The 24459-nt window shown below is 43.7% G+C and overlaps 1 protein-coding gene across 50 annotated transcripts in view; it reads left to right on the plus strand.

The window, feature by feature from the left end:
• LOC119653867 (sodium channel protein para) overlaps positions 1-24459 on the plus strand; it is a 317579-nt gene that overhangs the window by 208596 nt on the left and 84524 nt on the right. For 20 of the 50 annotated variants that reach the window (XM_038058971.1, XM_038058972.1, XM_038058974.1 and 17 more), the window contains 5 exons: positions 3191-3371; positions 3444-3628; positions 9472-9571; positions 9687-9752; positions 19435-19712. In XM_038058971.1, coding sequence (XP_037914899.1) covers positions 3191-3371; positions 3444-3628; positions 9472-9571; positions 9687-9752; positions 19435-19712 — 810 coding nt within the window. Of the gene's footprint in view, positions 1-3190; positions 3375-3443; positions 3629-9471; positions 9572-9686; positions 9753-19434; positions 19713-24459 lie in introns of all 50 variants that reach the window. The other 30 variants (XM_038058927.1, XM_038058962.1, XM_038058926.1 and 27 more) reach the window with 3 other exon arrangements.

The following is a 24459-nucleotide window of genomic DNA, read 5'->3' on the forward strand; positions in this document are numbered from 1 at the left end:
ATCCGCAGTAGATTAGGAGACAATAAAGCGTTCGGAGTACCGAGTAAAGCCCTTAAGCTTGCTGTGAAAACCAGACCGGACATGTGCGTTGAGTTGTTCGAAGCGTATATGTCTGAGGGGATATTTCCAGCGTCATGGGAGCGGCAGAAGTTGGTACTTTTGCCCAAGCCTGGTAAATCTCCATGTGAACCCTCCTCATGCAGGCCCACATGCCTTTTAGACACTGTGGAGAAAATGTTTGAGCGGGTAATCTATAACAGATTACTCCCTATATTTGAGAGCCAAGGCGGCCTTTCAGATCGGCAGTATGGATCCCGTAAAGCCAGATCAACCATTGATGCCATTAAATTGGAAGGTGCAATCCACGGAAAGTGTAGTATTAACAAATATTGCGTGGTAGTAAACCTGGATGTGAAAAATGCTTTCAATTGGGCCAATTGGAATCTAATACGCAAATCTCCAGCGAAGGTTAGTATTCCCGCCTATCTCGCCGCTATCGTCGATAGTTTTTTAACTGAAAGAAAGCTCTGGTATGACACCGATGACGGACCCCAGGAGCACGTTGTTTCCGCAGGTGTCCCGCAGGGCTCCGCATTGGGCTTACTTTTGTGGGACATCATGCACAACGATGCACTTAATCTTCTTTTTCCGTAGGTTACACTGATAACATAGCGCTGGTAGTTGTCGCATAGCATCTCGCAGGTGCTGACTTATACTCAAGTGAGGAAATTAGTGCTCTGGTCTGACAATTGCGGAGTAAAAGCAGAAGCGGTCCTTATCACTAAGCGCCTGAATCATATCATCACTTCCAAGCCCACCATCAAATGGGGGTGGTGATAGATAGGAAACTATAAGCAACACGTGCAGTATGTCTGCGACAAATCAGCCACTGCTAGTATGGCCCTGGCAAGAATGATGCCGAACGTGGGAGGGTATACCTCTAGGTTGCTTATAGCCAGGGTGGTGACCTCAATCATGCTCTATGCGACCCCAGTTTGGAGAAAGGCGTTACGGATGTCAGTTAACACTTACAAACTGAGTACAGTCTATAGGAGGACGGCTCTTGGGGTATGTTCTGCATTCAAGACTGTCTCAGATGATGCAGCTTTCGTCATCTCTGGGATGATGCCGATTGACATCTTGGCAGATGAGATGGCGAACATATACAATGCGAAGCCAATCACTCCCTCATCGCAGAAGAAGAACGCTCGAGAAATGCTCGGTCGGTGGACTCACAGGCTCATTTCTGCCATCAAGGAGTGGTTGGAGAGGCGACACGGTGAGATTAATTATAATTTCACCCAGTTTCCCACGGGGCATGGATGATACCGCCAATTTCTGCACAGGTTTAAATTAGAGACCTCACCCAACTGTCCAAATTGGAATGGAGTCCCAGAGGACCCAGAGCACGTACTCTTCCACTGTCCGAAATTTTTGCAAGAAAGGAGGAATCTAGAGGAGATTCAAGGAGAGTTGCTGGTACCAGAAAATCTGGTGCCGAAAATGGTAGCACAACAAGAAAATTGTGATGCTCCCAACTCCATGATGGCATCTATCCAAAATAAACTTCAAAAGGTAGAGGAGATTAGAAAAGCACGGTCACGTACGGCGTGTATAGAAGAAAGGTGACTAAGCTAGAGTGAGGTGACTCTGCCCCGTGATATAATACCTTGTGGTGGTTCTGCGCGGGAGGAGGAGAGGGACTCGGGGGTAGTTTTCGTGAGTAAAAATGCCACGCACTGGTGTGTCCAGACCAGGGTCTTTTGAAGATTTCCACCTCCTCAAAAAAACAAGTCGGGAAACCGGAAGCAGGACGCTTCAGGCATGAAAGGTTTTGTGTATTTCCTTTATAGAGACATTTGAGTGTCATGTGCTCATCCATTGCTTTCGCTGGGCAGTTTGACGTTTGTCTCATTTTTGAGTTTACAGGTTCTATAAAGGCCCCGTCCCCAGGAGGATGCATCTGCTGGTCAATGTGGGAATAGTTGTCATTAAAGTGTTAAGTTATGTTAAGCATCATCACTATACATTATTGGAAAAATTTGTTTGAGGTTTATTTCAGAAATGGTCGGAGGAATTGGAAACGAATTAACCATATTTTTCCATTTCAACTAACACCAAATCTCAGTGCCAGGCTTTGATGCTTGCAATAATGAGGCCGAGCGTTGTCATAGTGGAATATTATGGTCTTGTGTCTGGTCGTAGTTTTTCGGTTGCCGCTTTCTTTGAAAGAATGTTGAATGTTGAAGTCTGTCATGACGGTATATCAAGGTTCTAGCAGTTCATGGTAGATCACACTTTTGATCCCACCAAATATAGGGCATTACCTTGGCACCTTGGATATTCGGCTTCGGTGTAGATGTTCTCGTTGACTAGGCTTTTCATACGACCTTTGACGTTTCGAATTGTCGCAATGAATCCATTTTTCTGCTCCGGTTATGATTCGATGCTGAAACGACTATCTTTTGTTCCATCCTGCAACATTTCTGACATGTAATCATTCGACATCTCTGGGTTTCAGCTCGTATAGAACCGATATCCTCCTATTCAAAATATTAGAGCTTGTTGAGTAACGTCCAATGTTTTTGGGAGTTCTTTTTGCATTTGATATGAATCTTCGTTGAGTAATGATTCTAATTCTTCGAGTTTAATTGACCTTAATTGAGCTTGTCTTCACCAACATACTATTCTCTTTGGCAATGGTTGAAAAAGAAGACATGGTAGTCCCCGTCTTAGATGAAGTAATGTCGTAGGTCAAGTCACCAGACAGTCGCTAAGGATATCGAATTTGTGAAACTTGACGCAGAACCGGGATATTTGGAGTGCCTTATTCAGACCCAGATCGGCCAGCGATTGTACTGTCATTGGTGACGATCATGATTGTCAACTTCAAGAACTGTGTTAGCATCTTGTAATTCATTAGCCATCAGGATTAAGTAGCCCATTTATGCAAGGTTTTCCATCGTCAACGAGAGATTTTTTTTACACCTATCTCCTTGAATTGACGGCTACTGGGGTTCAAAAAGAGTCCTATCTGACTGAGCGCCTACCTTACTACGGTATACCCACCAACATTTTCGGGCTTAAATCTGTTGAACTATGAATATTCTATCTGTTATGATAATGATAACGAATTTATCCGTGAAAAAAGATATGATATAATAATGAGTTTATAATTTTTTTATTACAGTTTACGATACGAAATGGACGAGGCCGTTTCGGAATACCAGGAAGCGATCGGAAACCACTGGTATTATCGACATATCTTGATGCACAAGAGCATTTACCATACGCCGATGATTCAAATGCTGTTACGCCAATGTCTGAGGAGAATGGAGCCATCATTGTACCCGTTTATTATGGCAACCTAGGTAGTCTGTTTGATTATTGTAATATAAGATTTTTAACATTTTCCACGTGCATTTCTCTTTTCAAAATAAAAGGATCTCGACATTCCTCATATACCTCGCATCAGTCTAGAATATCATATACTTCTCATGGAGATCTTCTTGGCGGTAGTATGACAAAAGAGAGTAAATTACGTAATCGTTCGTCACGTAATCAATCGATAGCACCGTCAAATGGAGCCAGCTATGTAGATACTAATCATAAGAGTCATAGAGAATATGTAAGTATCACCTTTGTGTTACCTGTTATATTGGGTTGGTCACTAAGTATTTTGTTTTTAAATTAAGGCCGATTTTTCGGGAAATAAGAAAGCTAATGCTGTTACATTTGATCTTTTATCAAACGGCATACTTCTCGGAAAAAATCGTCCAACGAGTCCCATATCAATATTCTTTAAAGTAGCACCCTTTTGGGTCCACACATACCTGTCGTGTACGAAAGAATCAGCCAAAATTGGAGAGAATCTAATTAAGGCTTTTGGGAGGGTGCGACAGTGTTTGGAACTTTTGTGAGGCTGTAACGTCCTGGGTAACGAACCGAGACTCGAGGAGCTATCCCAATGGAGGATCCAATCGCCAGCAATCTCCAAATGGCGAAATACTGTTCAATAACATTATCTCCAGCAGATAGAAATTGCTTACCGACCATATCCTTCGCTCGAAGGACAATGTATCTATTTTTGACGTGTGATCTGTTCACTGTTCTGAGTTCTCGACGCGACGTCAAAACAGGCAGTCAATCAAATCATGGTCCAACCCCTTCTTCGGTTTGGATCATACAGTGAACTTTTTCTCGCTTGTCCAAAACTACCCTTTACCTCTATGCGAGGTTTTTTCAAGTTCGGGTGCTAGTCCAAAAAGAGCGATCCATGGACCAAAAAAAGTGGAAGAAAGTTTCTCTCCAATTGGATTGGTTAAGTTATGGGCGAACCTCGACTCCACAGCCCCAGCACCAGGGCCTCGATATTCCGAGCTATTCCTCGTAGCCGACTTCTTCGGATTTGCCCGTGAAAATCGTTGTCGATAGCTGTCGCGTCGAAGGCCAGGTTCACTGTTCATCAAAGAAGAAGGAAAAAAGAGTGGGTCACACAGTCCACGCAGTGCAGCTCTATGGGGTACCCATCAGTATGGGTTTGATTGTCGCTTTGGTAGACTGCTGGGAATGGTGGTAACTTACGATTCACCTGTACTCCTGTCAAATAATCGACAACTCCCCCAGCCTTTTAGCAGGCCCTAAATTACAAAACGATGGCGTATTGGATAAAAAATATGACAATTCGCAGTTTCGTCCAGCATCATGGTCATTTAACGAGAGAAGAAGAAGCGGTGATGCCAGCCGCTTCATAGTAGGACGAGCTGCTGGCATCCAGCAAAGAGACAGTAGTTGTCCACCAAGGGAATAAGAAATGGATCCTGGTAAGGGTTTAAGGGAATAGCACACCGTGTGGCATTTGCTGACATTCAATATCAGCTTGTTAGTCTTGGGCACGAGCTCGGACACTAAGCAACTTCAGGAGAAATGTAAGCAGCAACAGCCAGCCGAGGAGCCATGAACCGTTAAGTGACGCCCCAGGAGCCACTTACGTGCGGCACCGGGCGATGGCAATTCCGCTAGCGGCAAAATAGGTGTGAACCAGCGTTGAGACCAGGCTCCTGGACGCCAAAGGCGAACGCACTGGATCCAGCCCCTACTTTGATTCCTATCAGGTTGTCCGTGCGTTCCATATTATAGCTTGGGAGGACCAATTCTCTAGGGTTCTTCGGTTCGTGCGTCACTAAGATCTGTGGCACCTGGGAGGGCGTAAAGCTCGAAGTTGTCCCCCTACGACGAGGTTGCCAAGAAACCGGTCGCTCGTATTTGGTTGCCGGAGATCCGCATGGATAAGGACAAGCTCGTCCAATCCCGGTAACTTCAAAAACCTACGATTCCCATGGCAAAGTGGGAAGTTGTCATGGAGGAGGAACCCCACACGAACAGCCAAATTTTTCTACTCCATAAAAACGGAGAGTGCATGGAAGTACTGGAAATGGTAGTCTATAAAATGTGTTAGAGAGTTAGAATGCGCGCACGAAGGTGAAAGTGTTCCGCTCTGCAAAACTGGACGAAGACCTGGATCCAATCGACGCCGCCAACGAACTGTTGGGGGAGATGAGGATCGATATTCCGACGGGAACTGACGAACTTCCCATGCAAGCAGATCTTGCTGAGGGTAACGCAGATAAATCTTCAGTACTCAAGGTGCGCCTCGGCTAATCTGCTTGTCCTGCAGGAGCCTTGGGGCGCCTTGAATCGGAGGGGACTGAGCCATCAAAGAGGTCCAAAGCAAATATTATAATTTATTCCACAACACAGGAAACGCTGATCAGCACAGACCTAGAGCATGTATCCTTGCGAGGAAGAGTCTACACCCTTTTCTGTGTCCCTACCTGATTTCCAGCGACCTAGTCGTGGTCAAATTGAAGCAAGCGGGGGCAAAGAACGTGCATATTTCCTCAGCTTACATGGCCTACGACCGATAAACTGTGCCAGAAGTGCTACAAACATAGCAACAAGGAATGCCAACCTGTAGAAAGGCCGCGGCGCCAATGCAAGAGGTACGCTTTGGGGTAGCTCGGAAATCAATGAAAGAGGTGAGTCATTCTTTGATTTTATTATTAATACAAATCTATCGATGTGTAACAGGTGTAGTACGCCAACCTTCCATTATCCTGTGACGGTTGGGAGGAAGTTCTTGATGTTACCCTAATAACCGACAATGGAATTCTAAAGGCGGAAAACTAGAGATTGTCTGACCAGAGATCCTTCTCAGATCAAAGTTGGATACTTTTCAGTCTAGATCTCGCCGCAGAGGTCTCCAAACCCTTCAGAGACGCTAGGGGTATCGACTGGAGAAAGTTTGGTCAAGTAATTAACAACAAACTATCCGGTGCGCAAATTGCTAAGATTGGTACGACAGACGTACTGGAGTCAAAGGTCGGGGCTCTGGCAAAGGCATTCGATACCGCCTTTAAAGCCTCGTGCCTCAGGAGGCTGACACTTCCCTGGTCAACATCTGCTACAGGCATAAATATTAGCAGCCATACAGGGACTGCCCGAAGAAGTACAAGTCGGCCCTCAAGAGCGCGAAGAGGCGGTCTCGGTTGGACTATTATCAGAACATTGAAAGCACCAGCGATTCTGAACCCATCCTTTTTTCAAAAGTCGGAAGGGTCCCGAACGGAATCTTCCGGTGAAACCTCGGATCTACTGGTTCAGACGGACTTTTCTGCGAGGATGACTGTGAGTCAGAGCCTTGCTTAGGGGGTTTGCAGCCCCCTCAATCGTGCGTAACTATCAAAGCGGTAATTACTGGGGATAAGATCGGCTGGACTATAAACAGTTACTTTGCATATAAATCTCCTGGTCCAGATGCCATAGTGCCAGTCATGTCATAGAAGTAGCATGAAAGAGTTGTGCGGTGGCTTGTCGCGATTTATCGAAGCTGTATCTCTTTGGGATACGCACCGTAGTCTTGGAGACGCGCAGAAGTGGTTTTCATACCGAAAGCAGCCAGGCCGTGCCATGATTCCGCGAAGGACTTTCGACCAACCAGCCTCACCTCTTTGGTGTTGAACACCCTAGATCTCGTCCTGGACATCCACTTAAGGGAAATTATGGAGAGAATACCTTTCTGTAAGTTCAGGCGTGCCTACCTCAAAGGGAAATCCACAGAAACCGCTCTCCACGAGGTAATTGGTACGGTTGAGTGGTCACTGGAATATAAGCAGTATAATCCAGCTGTCTACTTGGATATAGAGGAAGCATTAATCATTATTATTACCAACGTCATCAAGCCTCGACCTGTATTGGATTGGAAGGGGTATCTTACGCATTGGATAATATCCATGCTAAGAATCAAGATAACATTGTCTGCTCTGGGAGGCACCTACTTGACCAGAACTGTGAACAGAGGCGCGTCCCAGAGTGACGCCATTTTTACAGTGCTCTGGTTAATAGCAATGGATGATATTTTGCAAATTTTTCTCCTCCCTCTAGACCTCCACATTAAATACGTTGTAGCGTGCAGTGCCGTCAGACTACGTTGGTCTGGATGCTGAGCAGCGAAGCCCTACGGCCATGGTAACATCCTAGACGAACTACTTCGGAGAATCTGGGCATTCCCCACGGACTATAACACACGCAAACCGAACTTCACGAGGGACTTTGCTGTGGACTTTCCAACCAGAATAGAGTGAAAGATCGGTGGCGTGTTGCAAGATTATGTTAGAGTATTCTTCACCGATGAATCAAAGAGGAGTTGCTGCGGGGGTGCGGGGGTTTTCTCGAATATACATAGTGTATCTGAGTCGTATGGTCTGGTTTCGCCAGTGTATTCCAAGCGGAAGTACTGGCGATACTGGAAGCCTGTCGATGGCTGAGGCATGATCCGAGCCCCAAGCGTTACATAGGCATTCTCACCGACAGCCAAGCGGCCATTAATACCTTGTACTCAGCGACAACATCTTCCAGACTGGTGGAGCAGTGCAGAAACGCGCTTCTCTGGATTCCCGGTCATAGGAACACATACGGGGCCGACCGACGGTTTCGATAGGCGGTGCTCTGCTTTCGGTAGTCCCTTGGCGGGTACAGTCAATGTCCCGCCGGCGACTGTCAAGAGCGAAATCTAACCTACTCGCACTACTTAGCAGCCCCGGATCTCAGATGTCGAAGGCTCACCACATGTGCTCACCACAGTTAATGAGAATTTGGTCCGTTTGTAACAAAACCCGATCACGAGAGTTCTTGTGCGAGATGCATACAAATGGATACAAGATTACGGTGGTCTGCAGAGGGCACTGGCCCACTGGGGACCATGCCGCTAGGCTGGGCATGACCTACAATTTGCGTTGCTGGCGCTGCGGAGAAGACGAGGCAACCCTCAGGCACTTTCCTTTCCGATTGCCCAGGGTAGGTAGGACATTCTTTGGGTACTCAAAGAGATTTCTAGCTGCAGGGAGGGAAAGCTGAAGATCTGAGCCAGGTGGACTGAGCCTCCTTGCTCTTATAATGGCAATCTCGATGTTTGAGTTGATGAGTTTGTGGCATCAAAACGGCGTCCTACAGCGCTAATTGGGCTCCTCGGAGCGGCTACTGATACCTACCTTTTTGCAAGAAAAACAACCGTAATACTGTATGTAAGGCGATACACTAAAAAGATGCAAAGACCTTTTGACATGAAGCGTTATAAGGAGCAGTAGTTATCGATTTCGTCGGCTGTGTACCTCGACTCGATGGACCGCATGCTCTACCACCATAACAGCATAAACCGTGGGTTTCCCTGTTCTGAACTTGAACTGTCTTGGGAATAAATACCCGCCAGCACAAATCTTCCCAGCAATCTCACTCCTGACGACTTTTTCGAACACTTTCCCGGAATACACAGCGGTCAACTCAAGACCTTTTTTCCTTTGCTGATCAGCGCGATCTTCGCTATCTTCCGCTGCTCTGCTTCAGGTAAGTATTGAATGCACCGAGCAGCAAGTCTAGCCATTAGCACGATAAAAGGTTATGCTTTCATTGGAATACCATCAGGGCCTGACGCCTTTTTGTTTTTCAATGCGGTTTATCTGCACAATCTGGCTTGGACTCTGAGGAAGTGCACCATTCGATGTTGTGGGGGTTTCTTGTCTAGTTTTTCTAATAAGCAACTACCAAGGCGATTACATGCAGGTGATTCATCTCCCGGGACGTTGCTTGAATTTGTTTGGTGGAAAAAAAGCATTGCACATGCTCGACATTTTTCAATAACTTGCGCATAAGCAATTCCGTGTATCTTTTTGATATTGTTAGTGTCGTGGATGTGATGCATGATTCAATTATGGGGAAACATACAGCAGATTCTTCGAGAGAGAGGTTTGACCTGCTTTGGTATTCTCCTATTGCTGATGATATGTATGTATTGGAATTGAGGCAGATATTGTATTTCGGTCTTAATACCCCCCAACCCAGTATATCATACATACGGTCATCAAACATAATTCATTTTTTCATGCATATTTCTTTATCATTTTTATGTCAATTTAGGAGGTATCAACAGACTGTACAGACGAGGCTGGCAAAATAAAACATCACGACAATCCTTTCATTGAGCCCGTCCAAGCACAAACTGTAGTCGACATGAAAGGTATAATCTTACAATTATACTATAATTTTCCACCCAAAATTGTCTTTATCTCTGTTATAATCAATCCTCATTATATTTATAAAAATAATTAAAATTTAAAAATAAATTAACACAGATGTCATGGTCCTGAATGATATTATTGAGCAAGCTGGTCGACAGAGTCGCGCTAGCGATCGCGGAGGTAACATTACATAAAACTAATAATTTTATTAATAGATTCCAAAAATTCTTCAAGAAAAGAACTTATTTTTAGACGATAAAAGGAACGATCTGACTATCCTTGATTTATTAAATTTATCTTTTTTTTTTAAATATTTATTTGTGCTTCGAATGCAATGACTAAAAAGAAATTTTTCAATGTTTTGCTTGCATTTATGAGTGATTTGTTTTTTGCTTTTGATAATCTGTGTGTATATAAAAGTGAAAATTTATTGAATTCTTACTTAATTACTTTGCCTCTTCTAATGCAACTGGTATGCCCTATCGTGTGTTTCAAAAGTAAAAATTTATATTTTGACACAAAAAAAAGAAAAAAGGAGAATTAACACTGATAGATGTAGCAATAATTAAACTAAATTCTAATTATTATTAAAATTGGAGTAAAATTGGGAAACTATTCAATGAAATACATATCTTATCTGAAAAAGCTCTATAGTTTCATAAAGTGATTGGCGTGAATTAGACAGACAGTAAACAACCAATCAGAGAACAATTTTAGTTGTTTATTATAAATTATGTTTACTTATTCAATAAATACTATATAAATGTGTTAAAATATAAATTTTTAAACAATGTAAATAACTATCCTGTCTACGTGAAAATGTTCTAAGTTTCAAAATTCCAAATTGAAACTGCTTCTCGCTTTTTACCAATTATTCTTTCACAGATCTTGTTCTAATTAAATATTTTCAGTGGAATAACTATTGTTTAGAAATTAATTGATTTATATTATATGTATCTGTTTCTTTATATTAAAAAAAAAACGTATAATCACAAATGCCTGACTCATCCCCTTTTTGTAAAGAGAAAAACGAGAAAAAAAAGATACTTTTTGGCCAGAAAAGTACTGCAAATATAAAATTTTGTGAGAGAGCAAAACCCTTTCGATTAATAAACAGAACTTTTCTCCGGTGCATCGTGTAAGGCCTTTGGTTTATTAAAAATTTGAAAACCCTTTTATTGGGGGGAAAGAGAGGTTCTTTCAAATTAGTAATATTTTCTTAATCCTCATTTAATAATTGAATCATAATTTTAGATTTAGAACATTCTCATTTTGTTATGGAATTTTTCCTTCGTTCCATTTAGTATAATTCTAGTTTTCCTTAATTATCACTCTTAGCATTTTCTAGGCATTTTTGAAAGTTTGCATAGTAGCAGAAGTTTATTATAGTTCATATCGAATTCACAGTTCTTTAAACATCTTAACAATGCATGCGTTTAGATAATTACATGTTTCATGCTATTCAAATGCTTGAAAACGAATTTTTAGATCGATTTAGCATTTATATGTAAATAACGGCTGGTAGCTAGAAGTTCTTATACCATATTTACATTTTATAAAATTTTACACATAATACGATATTTTACACTAAATATACTCAATTAAAATCTAACAGATACAGCCATATAGTACTCGATAATTGAATATGACAATTGTTGCTCTGTAGATGCTCATGGAGATTTATATCACTAGCAAACCAACCGAGTGTAATATATTTATTTCCACCGCTATAGGAACATAAAGCTGTAAATCATATAATCATCAAATCATACTATACGTAGTAGAAACTTTATCTTTCTTGACAATAGCTTTGGATTTTGACGGTTGAAGTCGAGCGGGCTCTGTAGCTCAATCCCTAATCGAGTTATAATAGAAAAATAGCAAAAACCACTTTTGCCTAAGGAGCGTGGACAGATTCTGGAAAGTATCTTTGAAAAAAAGGTTTAAGATAAAGCAGCTGCAGGGTGTGTTACTAAATAATAAGAAAACAGTCTGAACGGTAATGCTAGCCAAAATTAATTGGCAAAACTCTGAGGAGAAGTTAACTACGGAAATATAATTTCATTCCAATCCCAATATTTCTATCTCCACGCTCCATAATTTGTAATGAACTTAAGGGAAATAGGATGGCCAGAAGATCATCCTAAGTGGCCGAGAACGATCTACTCGTAGAGGGAAGAGCTGCCCTAGAAACCTAAAAAGTTGGCGAAATTGACCGTGAAGGTCCTCCCGTAAAGATTGAAGCTCCATCAAAGTGCTCGGTCGAGTCCTTTGAGCGCTTTGAACCCTCACGTGTCGTTCATAAAAAATTAACGTGTCTATACCGATGCATGGGTCCGCACCGGATTTCAAAATAGACTACAAACAAAGAAATTCGCGACGGCCTAACGATGAAAACCAGAACCCGAGCTAAAACTGGAAAATAAAAAGAAACGCTTTCCGGACCCGAGAGCCGCGATCGAGAGGGAAGATCCACGATGGATCACAGTCCCGATCATTGTTTCTTCTGCCTCAGATATTTATTCAGGCGCAGCCCCTGAGGTTCCCTCCCATCCTTGACATCTTCCTGCCATCATTTAGAGGATGTTCCTAATAAGGTTTTGCGGGGTTAAGGAGGAAGAGAGAGGGAGGAAGTCTTCAAATAAAAAAAAGTTATTTACAATTCATGTTATATTCATCCACTCCAAACAAAAAAATAAATTTAAGGCTTGCGGTTTCGTCCAGGGCAGAGACCCACCTGCCTCATCTCTGCCCTGGGAGCAGCTTGACAGAAATGGATGCACTATTTTCTTCTATCAAAAGCCTGATCTGGATGCAATCGCGAGGCTTTCAAATCTCCATCCAGCATATCAAGCCACCGTTGTTGGTCTTTTGGTCGCTTACCTTCGACGACCAATCTTGACGATTGAATTCTCGTTAGCCCGAATTACGTGACCATACTATCGAAGACGCCCCTCTCGCAGTTTTCCCACGTTCGACACAATCCCACATCGATCGTGGATATTCTCATTTCGGATGTGATCATGGCATGTCACACCACTAGTCCGACGCAACATCTTCGTCTCCATTACCGCAGGACGCCGTTCATTGTCTTTTATAGTCGGCCAACATTTCCCCTTCACGGAGTTCACTACACGTGAATTTCCTTTTAATTTCCGCATAACTCTAATAATATGTTGCCGAGTTATGCTATCCTTCAGATTGACTAGTTTTTTTCTCTCCGGGTCATATCGCAAACACAGGAGCTTTGGACATCCAGATATACTATCACATTGAAGGTGCATAAACTTCTTATAAATACCAACCCTCAGGAGTTGCTTCAGCTCATTTGGTCGAAATCAGTGTCTAAGTCTATATAGTATTCTTTTCGTCAATCATCCATCTTCATTCTATTTTTAATGTTTTTTTTTCTGCCTTTCGTCAGGATTCGCCACCTTTTCAGGTGGAGTCATTTTTCTTTCCTTGTAGATACGGCTCTCTTTACTAAACTGGTCTCCTGGTACGCTCTTCCTCCAAAGGCAAAAGTGTTGCATTTTTTATCGCTCTATAAGAGTTAACCTTCCTCTGTTCATTCTCAAATGTTGGTTCTTGGCTGAGGGTGAAGGGCCGAGGGGACTGTGACCAATATATTCTAGTTGGGCTATAGCATAACCACTCCTACCCGCCGCCATTCCTGATTCGACAACGACGAAATGCGCTTCCCGAGGAGCCTACATTCCTTCTTTACTATTTTGCGCCGTGTACTTTTGAGGCGAGCCACTCGTCGGCCACCCAGGGGCAGTGAGTTCGACTGCTTGGCACAGTCAGCGATGGAGTGTGATCTTTTCACTGCCACTTTTGCCCTCTAAGTAGCACATTTACCCGTACCTGCCTATACGTCCACTCATTTCATGATTTAAAATTTGCTCAGACCAGTGTACGCTAATGACACGGTTGAGTCAGATATTATCAAAGGCTTAATGCTTATGATTAACTTTCCATGCACTACTACCATGTAACTGTATGAAGAGAACATTGGTGCGGAATAATCTAAACTTGAGGTATCTGCATTTCCAAATTTAAAAAAAAAACACTGTTAATGCTCCGGGTGACATCAAGCTCGGTGCCACCGTCGACAAAGCCATGCTGCCACGTTACAAATTGATCAACCGCATTCTGCCCGTTAATGCCGATAGGAAGAGCACGGTTTTGTTAGTGTTTGTTTTCAGTCTGACTGTTTTTCTTTTTTCAAAGCCAAAGACCACAACTCGGCGAGAGACTAAATAGATGTCAGCAACGTAATCGTTGCGTTTGATGGAAGATGCCATGGCCCATTGAAGTTTTCAACGTCTTCCCGACAAGACAGTATGGATAGTTCTATCGGCGACAGAACTTTTGGTTGCGGTTCAGTGTGGTGAGATGGCAGCCGTCCGATCAGCAAAATAGGTTTCATACTGCTGAACGACAGCCGGGTCCCGAAAGCGAACCTTGTTTAGCTTCAAAGGTCGAGGCAACCCACTTCTACGAGAAGATGCGAATGCGGTGCACAAGCAAAGACAAACAATCATCAAGTGATGATCTCGTACGAGGACGATGTCAGCTCCTCTCCCTCTTCAGACACCAGAAAACAACTCCTAAATCCTCAATTAATCGCGTTGTAATCTTTCTGAATAGATGTACCTTGCCGGTCAGTTAAGATCCAAGTAAGCTTATGGCAGGCTTTGTACTCGAGCGGTGTGTCATGAATGACAAAATAACGGCAGCCCTTAACCTCCTACCATCGCCGTTGCGGTCCCTAAGACTGTGTTTGCCCATGACATGGGGCATAGGCTTCCGGAGTATAATCAATTTCGGAAGTGGCACAAATCTCTACCTCTCTTAGTCGCCTTTTGCAACAAGTAGGGGATACTTTGAGTGAATTCTACCCCCCAACTCACAAGGGAATCACTACCTCATCGGCGCAGCGACTTTCCGTCTCGGTCATAAATACCATTAGTCTGAGTGGAGTTGACTCCAATTACCCTCTGAGACTCCGAAGTGTTACACGGCCATTCAGACTGTACCCCCTTTTCTCTCTTCCTCTCGCAAACGGACTTGGGACTATCTATGGCGTTACATTTTCCGAAACCACATAATCATCTACCATCTACTGGAAGGTAATGCTCTTTGGTAGTACATAGAAATCTTTTTCCACTTTTTATCCACTCCAACTGGAATGCTTATGGGTAAACGGTGGGCAGAGCTAGAATAGGTGTATGTAGGATTCCCACTCACTAAAAGCCCATCTGTTTCGCCTTACGAAATGGGGCTACCTTTCAAGTACATACTATATTACTTGTGATGTCGGCTTTCCTCATTATTCGGATCTTTTGATCTTATCCCGCTCTTGTCTCCTTCAACAGGTTGTTCTGAATTTTTGTAATTGCCAAGATAAACCAGTTTACCTTTAGCTTCAGCTTCTCTCTAATTTTATTGTTTGTCTTTTGCGCGTGGTTGAACTTTCTCTTTTCACCCTTCAATCTGCCATAATGGAACTAGATTCCGCGGTTGTTTTGGATATCGCGCACTCACTGGATCGTATCGCTGTTTTCTGGTGAGAGCAAAGGCTGGCGAACTGAACTGAACTCCTAATATCTTCATAGCAGTCTTCTAAGAAGTTACCTATAAACGGCTCCTTTTGCTCTTCTGCATGGCCTCAAATTGCTTTGCATATACTTGTATCATTACCTTCTTCGTTACCGTCGAGTCTCCCTTTTAATTAATGCTAGAGTCATTATGCAGCAAAGCAATCTTCACAGAACGTAGAAGTTTCCATCAGCACAAGCACTTTCTGGGCAATGTTTTCATGATTCTCACAATTGTTTTTTGATCTATACATTGTCTGATGGTTCTTGGGGGTATCGTGCCCGCCAATTTTCCAGATATATGTGCTCCCATACGCCAGGTCCCGAGCCATCTTGCCAGGAATTAATTTTCTTTTGGTTCTGCTGAAATTAGCTAATATCTTGTCTTTAAGCAAGACACATCTCTTGATATTTACCATTTGTCTGCTCCATTCAGGAATCGACGTGGGTGGAACTTCTTGGCTATATTCTTTCACAAACATTGCTTCTTATAGTGAACAAGCAGTCGAAGTATTGACACCCGGTATTAGGTATTCTGCCAGGGGCCTGGGCCTATTATGCAGAAGTTGCGTACACTGTCCCAGAATGTGTACGGAGAGACTCCGAACAGAACCTGCAGGCAGGGTGCATATATATCCCTAGTTTCCCTAGATGATAGCTTAGTCGGAAGTGACTGGTAAGTATCCCCATTGTAATCTGGAAGTTATTCTTGACGAGGTTTAAGCAGTCTTTTGTGCTGCCATGAGCACCCTTGGCTGCTCCTTTTCTGGTAGGCTCGCCAGTATATTTCCCTCAGTCGCTTCTCTTCGTTTTTTAATATCATAGCCACGAATCCCTTTCCGAGTCCGCAGAACGGTTCTGGCCTCTGCAGAGGTGACGCTGTTCCCTTCCTGGCCAGATCGTTGGTTGTCTCCTTCCCTTTCAACCCAGCATGACCAGGAATCCAGTTTATCCACACCTTATTGTGCGAGCCGAGCGTGTTCAGACTCTCAGGGCATTCCCAAACCACTTTAGAGTTCACCTGGTTGCACTTAAGAGCCTTGATCGTCGCTTCGCTGACGGTCAGAATAGCAATCTTCTGCCTCCTTTAGTTCCTTTGGAGATTAAACGAAGCGTTGCTATACGCAGCCAGATTATTTTTGTACCTTGGCAAGTCCCCGGTTTGTTTTGCCCGGTTGAAGAGTTTCGCACCTCTGTTCTCATTCTGGCTAGGTTCCTGTTCTATCATGGTACATCCCTTGATGTCTTAATTGACTTAGCCAGACAGCTGGCCTGATATGCATCAATGACGACTGTGTTGAGGTTTTCCACCACTGTTTCCAGTTCCAGTTCGCTCCTGATGTCACCGTCCCTTTGAAGGTGGACAATGTTGTTGTCCACATGCGATGCATAGGATTTCCAAACCATTCTCCTGGGATTCCGCGATATTCTTTTTACTTCGGAGTTACCCTCAATGTCGAATCTGATTATTCGGTGAGGGCTCATCCGACACCCTCCAATTCTTGACGAACCCGCTCATTAAAGTATTTCCTAGAGTTATGTCTAGTACCTCCTCCCTAGTGCAGGTCACAAATGTTGGAGTGTTCCCGATGTTTTATATTTCTAGCTTATTGCTAAAAATAAACTCAAGAAGTCACCTTCTCGATTGGTGTCGCCGCTTCCCCAGACTTCGTGATCGTTGGCATCGCAGCCAAGGAGAAGTGGTAACGCTCTCTTCTCATAGTACTTCACCAGTTCCACCAGCGGCTTCTTCCGGTGGAACCCGGATGTCGTCTCCTGGGAAGTATCCAGATGCCACGACTGCCTCTCAAGTGCTCCTCCCGGCTTCAATGAGACTTAGATAGCCAAGATTCCCAGTCAGGAACTCCGACATATATATTTTAAATTACTTTTAAGAATTATAGAAGCTCTTGGTTTTCCGAAAGAGGAGTCACAAATTATTTGCAGGCTTCTTCCTTGCAGATCGCGAATCTGCTCCTTGTACACCCGGGACTCCTGAACAACTACTATTTCAATGTTCTTCTTTGAACTTGCCCTTGCAATTTCCGCAGATACAGCTTTCGCACGGTGAGGGCTTATGTTTCCTATCTTAGTGCTGGCCATCGGCTCCGTTATTGTTTGGAGTTCTTCTCCACTGTCGGAGTATTACCCTCCTCCTCCTACATCGCGCTTTTCTGCGCATCGCTGTCCACCCAGAGCCCTAGAAATTCTAGGTCTAAGTCGTCCAGCTTCTGCTGTTCACTGGGAAGCAGGTCTACTTTCCTGGGTGATCCTACCCTTTCCACCTCTATGACTTTCCAGACTTCTTCGAAGACCTCGGTTTGCTTTTTATCCTGTGTTTCCTCCGAGGTGACTTTCTTGGCTTTGCCCTGGGCACGTGCACAGATAAGTTGCCAAATCGATAGTTGATATGAAAACTCCGACGTTTGCCTCCAGAGACCGGCCATCTACCCGGATCGTGAGGAGTCTACCCTTGTTATCCACCTTGCTTCTGAAGATTCTCCATAATCGCGTATGGAGATCCTCATTCTGAGCGAATAGGAGGTCCATGAGATCTTCCGTCTATTGTCGTGGCTTTCGGGAGAACAACTATCACCGTGTGTGCTCCTGGTATATCATCCCCAGCACATGTTAACAGTTCTGCTCTTTCCCAGCCTGGCAATTTATGAACTGTGGTCCTAAGCCACTCTGGAGTGTCTTCCGTCGGGCAGTCCACCAGTATATGACCTGGTGGAAAGCGTACCTTAGTGAGCACGAATTTTGCAGTCCATCCCTTGCACATTTGCCTGATGACAAGGTCTTCGATAGTTTCCTGCTCCTCACGAGTGAGTCGGGAAACATTTTTGTCAGCATGGCTAGCCGAATGCCCTTGGCGCACTAGCATAGCTAATGGTGGTCTTTCTAATTCCTGCCTTCATCCCTGACCTGCCCGGGTTTTCTACCCTCTTGAGTTCAGGTTTGGATTTTTTGGGAGCATTCTCTTCATGCGGGGTTATCTCTTCTGCTCTCCGCTTTCTTGGCTTCGATAAAGATGGCTTATAGTAGGTTTATCCTGAGTCTTCTTAAGGAGGTACTGATAATCTCCGGTCGTATCATTTTCTTACTGTTTTTTTCCTTGTGATTCTTTTTCCCCGCAACTCCATTTCTTGCTTGGAGGTCCACTCTCTTTCACGAGGGTTGAAACCATTTTTTTTAACAGGCTGCTTCAGTGTACCTTCCGCCTGGCATTTTCTTCACTCAGTTCTCCTACACTCCACTTGTCCTGCGTCTCCCTAAAGTTCAAACTAATACCTCTCACGTAGGACCGTACGTTTTCATGGATGGATCATTCCGCCCAAGGACGTTGGTGTCTGAATCATCGTTCCCAATCCTCCCTAACTTTAAATATAAGATTTTTCAAAGTATTTGCTGAAATTTCAACTGCGTCGACAAAACAATAAGAATGTTATTTATAATGAAGAAAATGCATCACTCACTACAATTTGTAATTCCAAAGGCAGTGGTATATTCTCAAACATATATATATACTCGTACATTAGCATTGCGACATCCTCGTACAGTTGTAATTAGTTCATTCGTAGATAGTCCTCATGGTAGATACATACTTATATAGTTTATCATTGCTCAAAAAGGCGCTGTAATCATTCATAGTCGATATTAATTGAGAATCGTCATAAATCGCACGAAGTAATTCGCCGCATCAACCAATATATCCGTCATCAAAATGCCTTTGCTAGATTTTGAGGTTCCTATAAGTAACTCTGAGTGAGTCTGCCACATAAGAGTATGATCATTGAGATCCATAGAGAGCGGAATCAATATGAAACTGAGCCATATGTTTATTAAGATTGATTGACTTTTAAATATAGATACGTCTAGTTAATAGCTGAAATTAATTCAGAACATTAGAAATGCATCTATGGATCTCACTTCATACTATATGGTATTGCATCAAAATGCAGGAAAGCCACAACTGTTGAAAACAACGCATCCCCAATCTGCAAATACTCACCCTCCATTGGATCTATGTATGTAATACAGGTTGTATCATAGTAACAAAGCATCAGAATCGAACAGCCTCTTTTTCCCGATGCGACGTATTTTCCGACTCCTCCAAAGTCCCTCTAGGAGTTCAAAAGTACGAACAAAGCAGGAACAAATCTACAGAATAAAACAACACCAACAATAACAAGATACAAATAACAACAAAGTGGCTGAGTCAAAAATTTGTGTACTAATCAAAGGTTTTTTATGTTCAGTTTCTGTCTACTATTTTCCGACAGACGACGATGATGAAGATGGTCCTACATTTAAGGATAAAGCATTAGAGGCCTTATTAAAAGGAATCGACATATTCTGCGTCTGGGACTGCTGCTGGCCCTGGCTGAAATTCCAAGAATGGGTGGCATTCTTAGTTTTCGATCCATTTGTTGAGCTTTTCATTACGTTATGTATTGTTGTTAATACACTTTTTATGGCATTGGATCATCACGATATGAATAAGGATATGGAAAGAGCACTGAAAAGTGGTAACTATGTAAGTATCTTATTGTTATATATTCATTTTCCTTAGTATATAGGTTTAGTAATATTGCTGAAATATACATTTTTTGCCAACGCTTAGTGAGAAAAAATCTACTTTTAAAAATATAATTGGCCTTACCTCGGAGAATACAATTTTGGGCCTAATCTTCCAGCTTTGAAAAGACCACTACTCTATCTGTCAAATTGTGCTATCCAAGCTTGCCAGTATGCGGATGGAGCCAGTGATGAGCTACTTCGCAAATTTTTATTTTCTCTATACCTATCATACCACTATATCTGTCAAATCGAGCTCCTCCATGTGGTATTGCCAAAGTTCCTATGGGACTTGTTTAATATAGCATTTGTTTGCTCTATCGGTTGTCTTGGCAAGCAATTCTGAAAGATTCTATGAACCAACTTCTCTTGTGTTTACTTCCTATTCGTCCCCTACCTTCTATTGAACAGCATGCAGTTGGGATTGTCAAATTGGATGGCAATGTGGTCCTTATCTCTACCACATTCTGCAGTTCCTTTGCGCCTAGCAACTGGTAGGTTGTCTCTGTTGTTTGTCATATAATGTACCATCTTTCTAAAGTTGACAATGAAGTCTAAACTTATCTACCAAGGCAGTGCAGACTCCTTGCGAACCTTAGCGTTATCCCTTTTTTAGTTTCTTCAGACTCTGCTGGAATTTTTCCCTAGTTTCGTAAATGCAAATTGTCCACGATTGGCTGTTCGGACCTGCGATCAAAAGGATCGTCTTGGGTCATTATAGTGGCCTTCAGACTCCTCTGCCACCTTTCGAGCAATCTATTGGGCTGCGGGTGGTAAGTGGTTGTCCAGTGGGCGAGGAGTTTGCCCAGCTCTGAGAAAAGGGAGGACTCAAACTGCATTCCCTGGTCAGCGATTATAATTACTGGGACATCAAAGCGTGGAATGCATTCTCGACAGAGGACCTCTGCACAAGATTGTGCAGTAATGTCTTTCAGAGGTGTTGCCTCACACCACCGTGTGAACCTATCGGTGATTGTGAGGCAATATCTGAAACCTTGCAAGTCTCGCAAAGAGTCAATGATGTAGAGGGGGATTGTATGAAAACGCTTGGTGGACCGACGGAATACTCCTACCTCTTTCCTCACTTGCACTTCTGGCATGCAATGCACTGTTTGGCCCAAGAATTAATGTCCTTGTTCATGGCCGGCTAGAAATACTTCGCGATGATTAACCGATTCGTTGTCCGAATACCTAGGTATACCAGTTCGTGAACGGCGTAAAATACTTCCTTTCAGAAATCGGCGGAATATATGGCCTTGGTCCCTTGTCTGAGATTTCGCAGTATACACTGGATGCTGAGTCGAAAATAGGAAACTCCTTGAACGTGCATTTGGAGTTGAACTTCAAGCTCTGAAGAACTGTGTCGTCCTTCGGCGCCTCGATGATTGCTAGAAAATCGACGGTGGCGGACACCTTGGTCCCTGCAACACATGACAATGCACCAGTAACCACGTTATCTTTTCCGGACACGTGTTGAATGTCGGAAGTCAACTGATTGATAAAGCTCAAGTGCCGAAGTTGGCGACGGGACCCTTTATCAGGCTTTTGCTTGAAAGTAAAACTGAGTGGCTTATAGTCCGTAAACAATTTGAACGGCCTACCGTCAAGGAAATATCAGAAGTATTTAATAGCAAGATGCGCAACGAGTAACTCACGATCATAGGTGCTGTAGTTCCGTTGAACGGTATTGCGCGATTTGGGGAAGAAGCTCAACGGCTGCCAGATTTGATTCCTTTTTTCATGAAGAACAGCACCTATGGCAGTGTCTGAGCCTTCGACGAATACGGCTAGGGGTGCATCTTGTTGAGGGAATGCCAGAAGTGTAGCATCCACCAGTTGTTACTTGGGGGCCTCAAACGCTTGGGCAGCCTCTGGGGACCACACAATCAGACGGGAGTCTTTGGTTTTCGATCCAGATAAGAAGGCGTTTACGATCGATTGATGGTAGGCGGCCTTGGGCAAGAAACGACGATAGAAGTTTAACATGTCCAAGAACCTTCTCAGATCCCTAATATTTTTCGGAAGCGGGAAGCTCGAAATCGCATGTACCTCGGCTGGGTCCGGTTCGATGCCTTCAGGAGTAATCAGGTAGCAGAGGAATCTTATCTGCGATTGTAGGAATTTGCACTTTTCTAGTATAGTACTAAACCGACCTCAAGGAGACGTTGAAAAATGCATTCAAAGTGTTCTAAATGCTCGGATTCAGAGGAAGACGCGGCCAAAACATCATCCAAATATACGAAACAGAAGTGGAGATTTCACAACACAGAGTGGATGAATCTTTGAAAGGTTTGCGCCGCATTACACTGTCCAAAGGTCATCCTAGTGGACTCAAAAAGTCCGAAAAGTGTGCGTATTGCCGTTTTCGGAATATCTTCGGGAGTTACAGGGATTTGATGGTCTGCCTTAACTAAGTCCAAAGTTGAGAAAAAACGGGAGTTTGCGATAGAGTGCGCGTGGGTTGGTTGTATGGGATAGCGGTCTTGAATGATCTGAGCATTCACACATCTGCAGTCGCCCCAAAGTCTCCACTCGTTATTGGATTTAGGAACCATCTGAAGTGGCGAAGACTAACAACTGTCTGAAAGTCTGCAAATACCCTATTTAAGAAGTTGTCGAACTCTTTCGGCGCAATTGCGAGCTTCTGCGGTGATAATGGACGCACCTTAGAGACAAATGGGGAGCCAGTAGTGCTGATATAGTGTTAAACATCATGCTTAATGGGCTCAGGGAGACTACGCTCGGCGGTCATGTTGCGGTATTTTTGAACAAGTGCGTGAATACGGGCATCGGCAATATCTTCAAAAATAATGGAAAGAGTTGAGTGAACAGAATGAGATTTTTCCTGATGACTTAAGCGAAGTTGTGGGGTCAATGAGGGACCACAGGAAATCCGCACTTAAAATGGGTATACTGATGTCTGCGATTATGAGGCGCCAAGAAAACGTTTGTTGAAGTCCTAAACTCAAGTCTACTTGCAGCCATACGTGTGGATCAACGAAGAATTTGCTGTCGCGAGTTTCAATGATGGTGGTACTAAATTGTTACTCCGGGATACGGGAAGAACCAAGGCTTCAGCGCCAGTTACCTAGTCGATAATGATGCATTTCGTGTGGCAATCACCAGATCTCCCAGCAAATCTGATGTATTTGGTGAGAAATTATAGGGACTGGTATACTTTGTGGTCTTTTCAGCGAACGTACGATGGTACCAGCATGCCCCAGTACTTTCCGAAAGTCCTGATGACTTACTAATCGATCGCCCATTTCGGGAGGCAGATCTAGCCCTATTATCTGAACGTAAGGTACCGAGGGCATTTGCCAATTCAGAGACGGTGGCTGTTAATGCTGCACGAATCCGCACACGTCAGAATGGCCTGTGTGTTCTTCGGAAGCCTCGGTAGTCACAAAGACTGTAGCTGGTATGCGGGGAGAATCTGAGATTCCCCAGCGACCCTGTTCCCGATATCAGGTCGCGACTCAACGCTACCACTCTGTTGCATCTGTTCAAGGACGCAATGCCAAAACTGAAGCCAGCACCATCTGCTAACCACGAAAAAACCGTGACTGGCGCGCTTAGAGATTTCGAATCCGGTACGCACGTCCTAGGACGGACACTCCTCGGAAGCCGCTGTATGTCCTTATGAGAGCCTCTTCGAAGTCCTTGACCGATGCCGACATTTTTGTAGCCTCACCGTTGGGGGCACGACCAAACGGGTCTCATTGACTCTACTAAAGCCGTTCGTCCAACTAGTATACGCGACCAGGGCGAGAGGCGTGCGACGTGGCCGCTTTGGCTTGCGCTAGCCTGATACCTCGCTACAACGCGCCTAACCATCAACTGGTGGTTGAGTGTTGTGGCGAGACAAGTAAATTTCGTGTCGCAAGCAAGTTAACCACGACATCGAAAACAATATAATAAGAATAGATATTTTCAATCATTTAATAATAAATTTAAATTTAGTGACATAATATATAAGTTATTTTAATTGATGCTCTTAGACACCTGCAGTTTGTCTAGAGGGTTTTCTTCTATATTATACTTTTCTTCTGTTTATGGATGGAGTGTAAATCTGCTGCAACAAAATGTGGCATTCCCAACTTCTAAAACCACCCCACCCCTCTTCCCCCTCTTCACCCATATCCCCGCGGGATCACTGTATAGTATTACTTCGCGTGGAAGACTCTGATGTATCCAGGTTTAAGAGCTTTTCTAGCATCACGATTACTACTGCGCTTGCCGCATTCCAACCGGGTCCGGTTACTATATTGAAGTCATCATTCAACGCCTCCCCCTTTTTCACCAGCGGAACTTGAATAATGGAGCATTAAGTGCTCCGGGTCCTCGGTTGCCATGGCGCATTCGAATAGCCAAAGTACTCGCCTTATCCCAAGCGGTATAAATACTTTCTGTAAGTACCGTATCTCGCAAAGAACTGTGTTAGTTGGAATTCAATCCTCTGTATTCCCGTTCAACCCATAGCCCATGAAGCCTATTGCCTTCTCTGGTAGAGACAATGCGCCTTATTTGCTAGAAGATTCAACGGAATCACTCCCGCGATGACACACGCTGCTTCACCCGATACTATCTTATATGCGTAGCAAACCCTAAGCGCGATTGGTTGGTATGCCCATCGCACCCTTCTTCCCTGCCCAGATTAGAACTGTGTATTGCAGAATAGACTTCACCACTCCTGCGTTAAGCAG

The sequence above is a fragment of the Hermetia illucens genome, chromosome 4 (assembly GCF_905115235.1).
Source record: "Hermetia illucens chromosome 4, iHerIll2.2.curated.20191125, whole genome shotgun sequence".
NCBI lineage: Eukaryota > Metazoa > Arthropoda > Insecta > Diptera > Stratiomyidae > Hermetia > Hermetia illucens.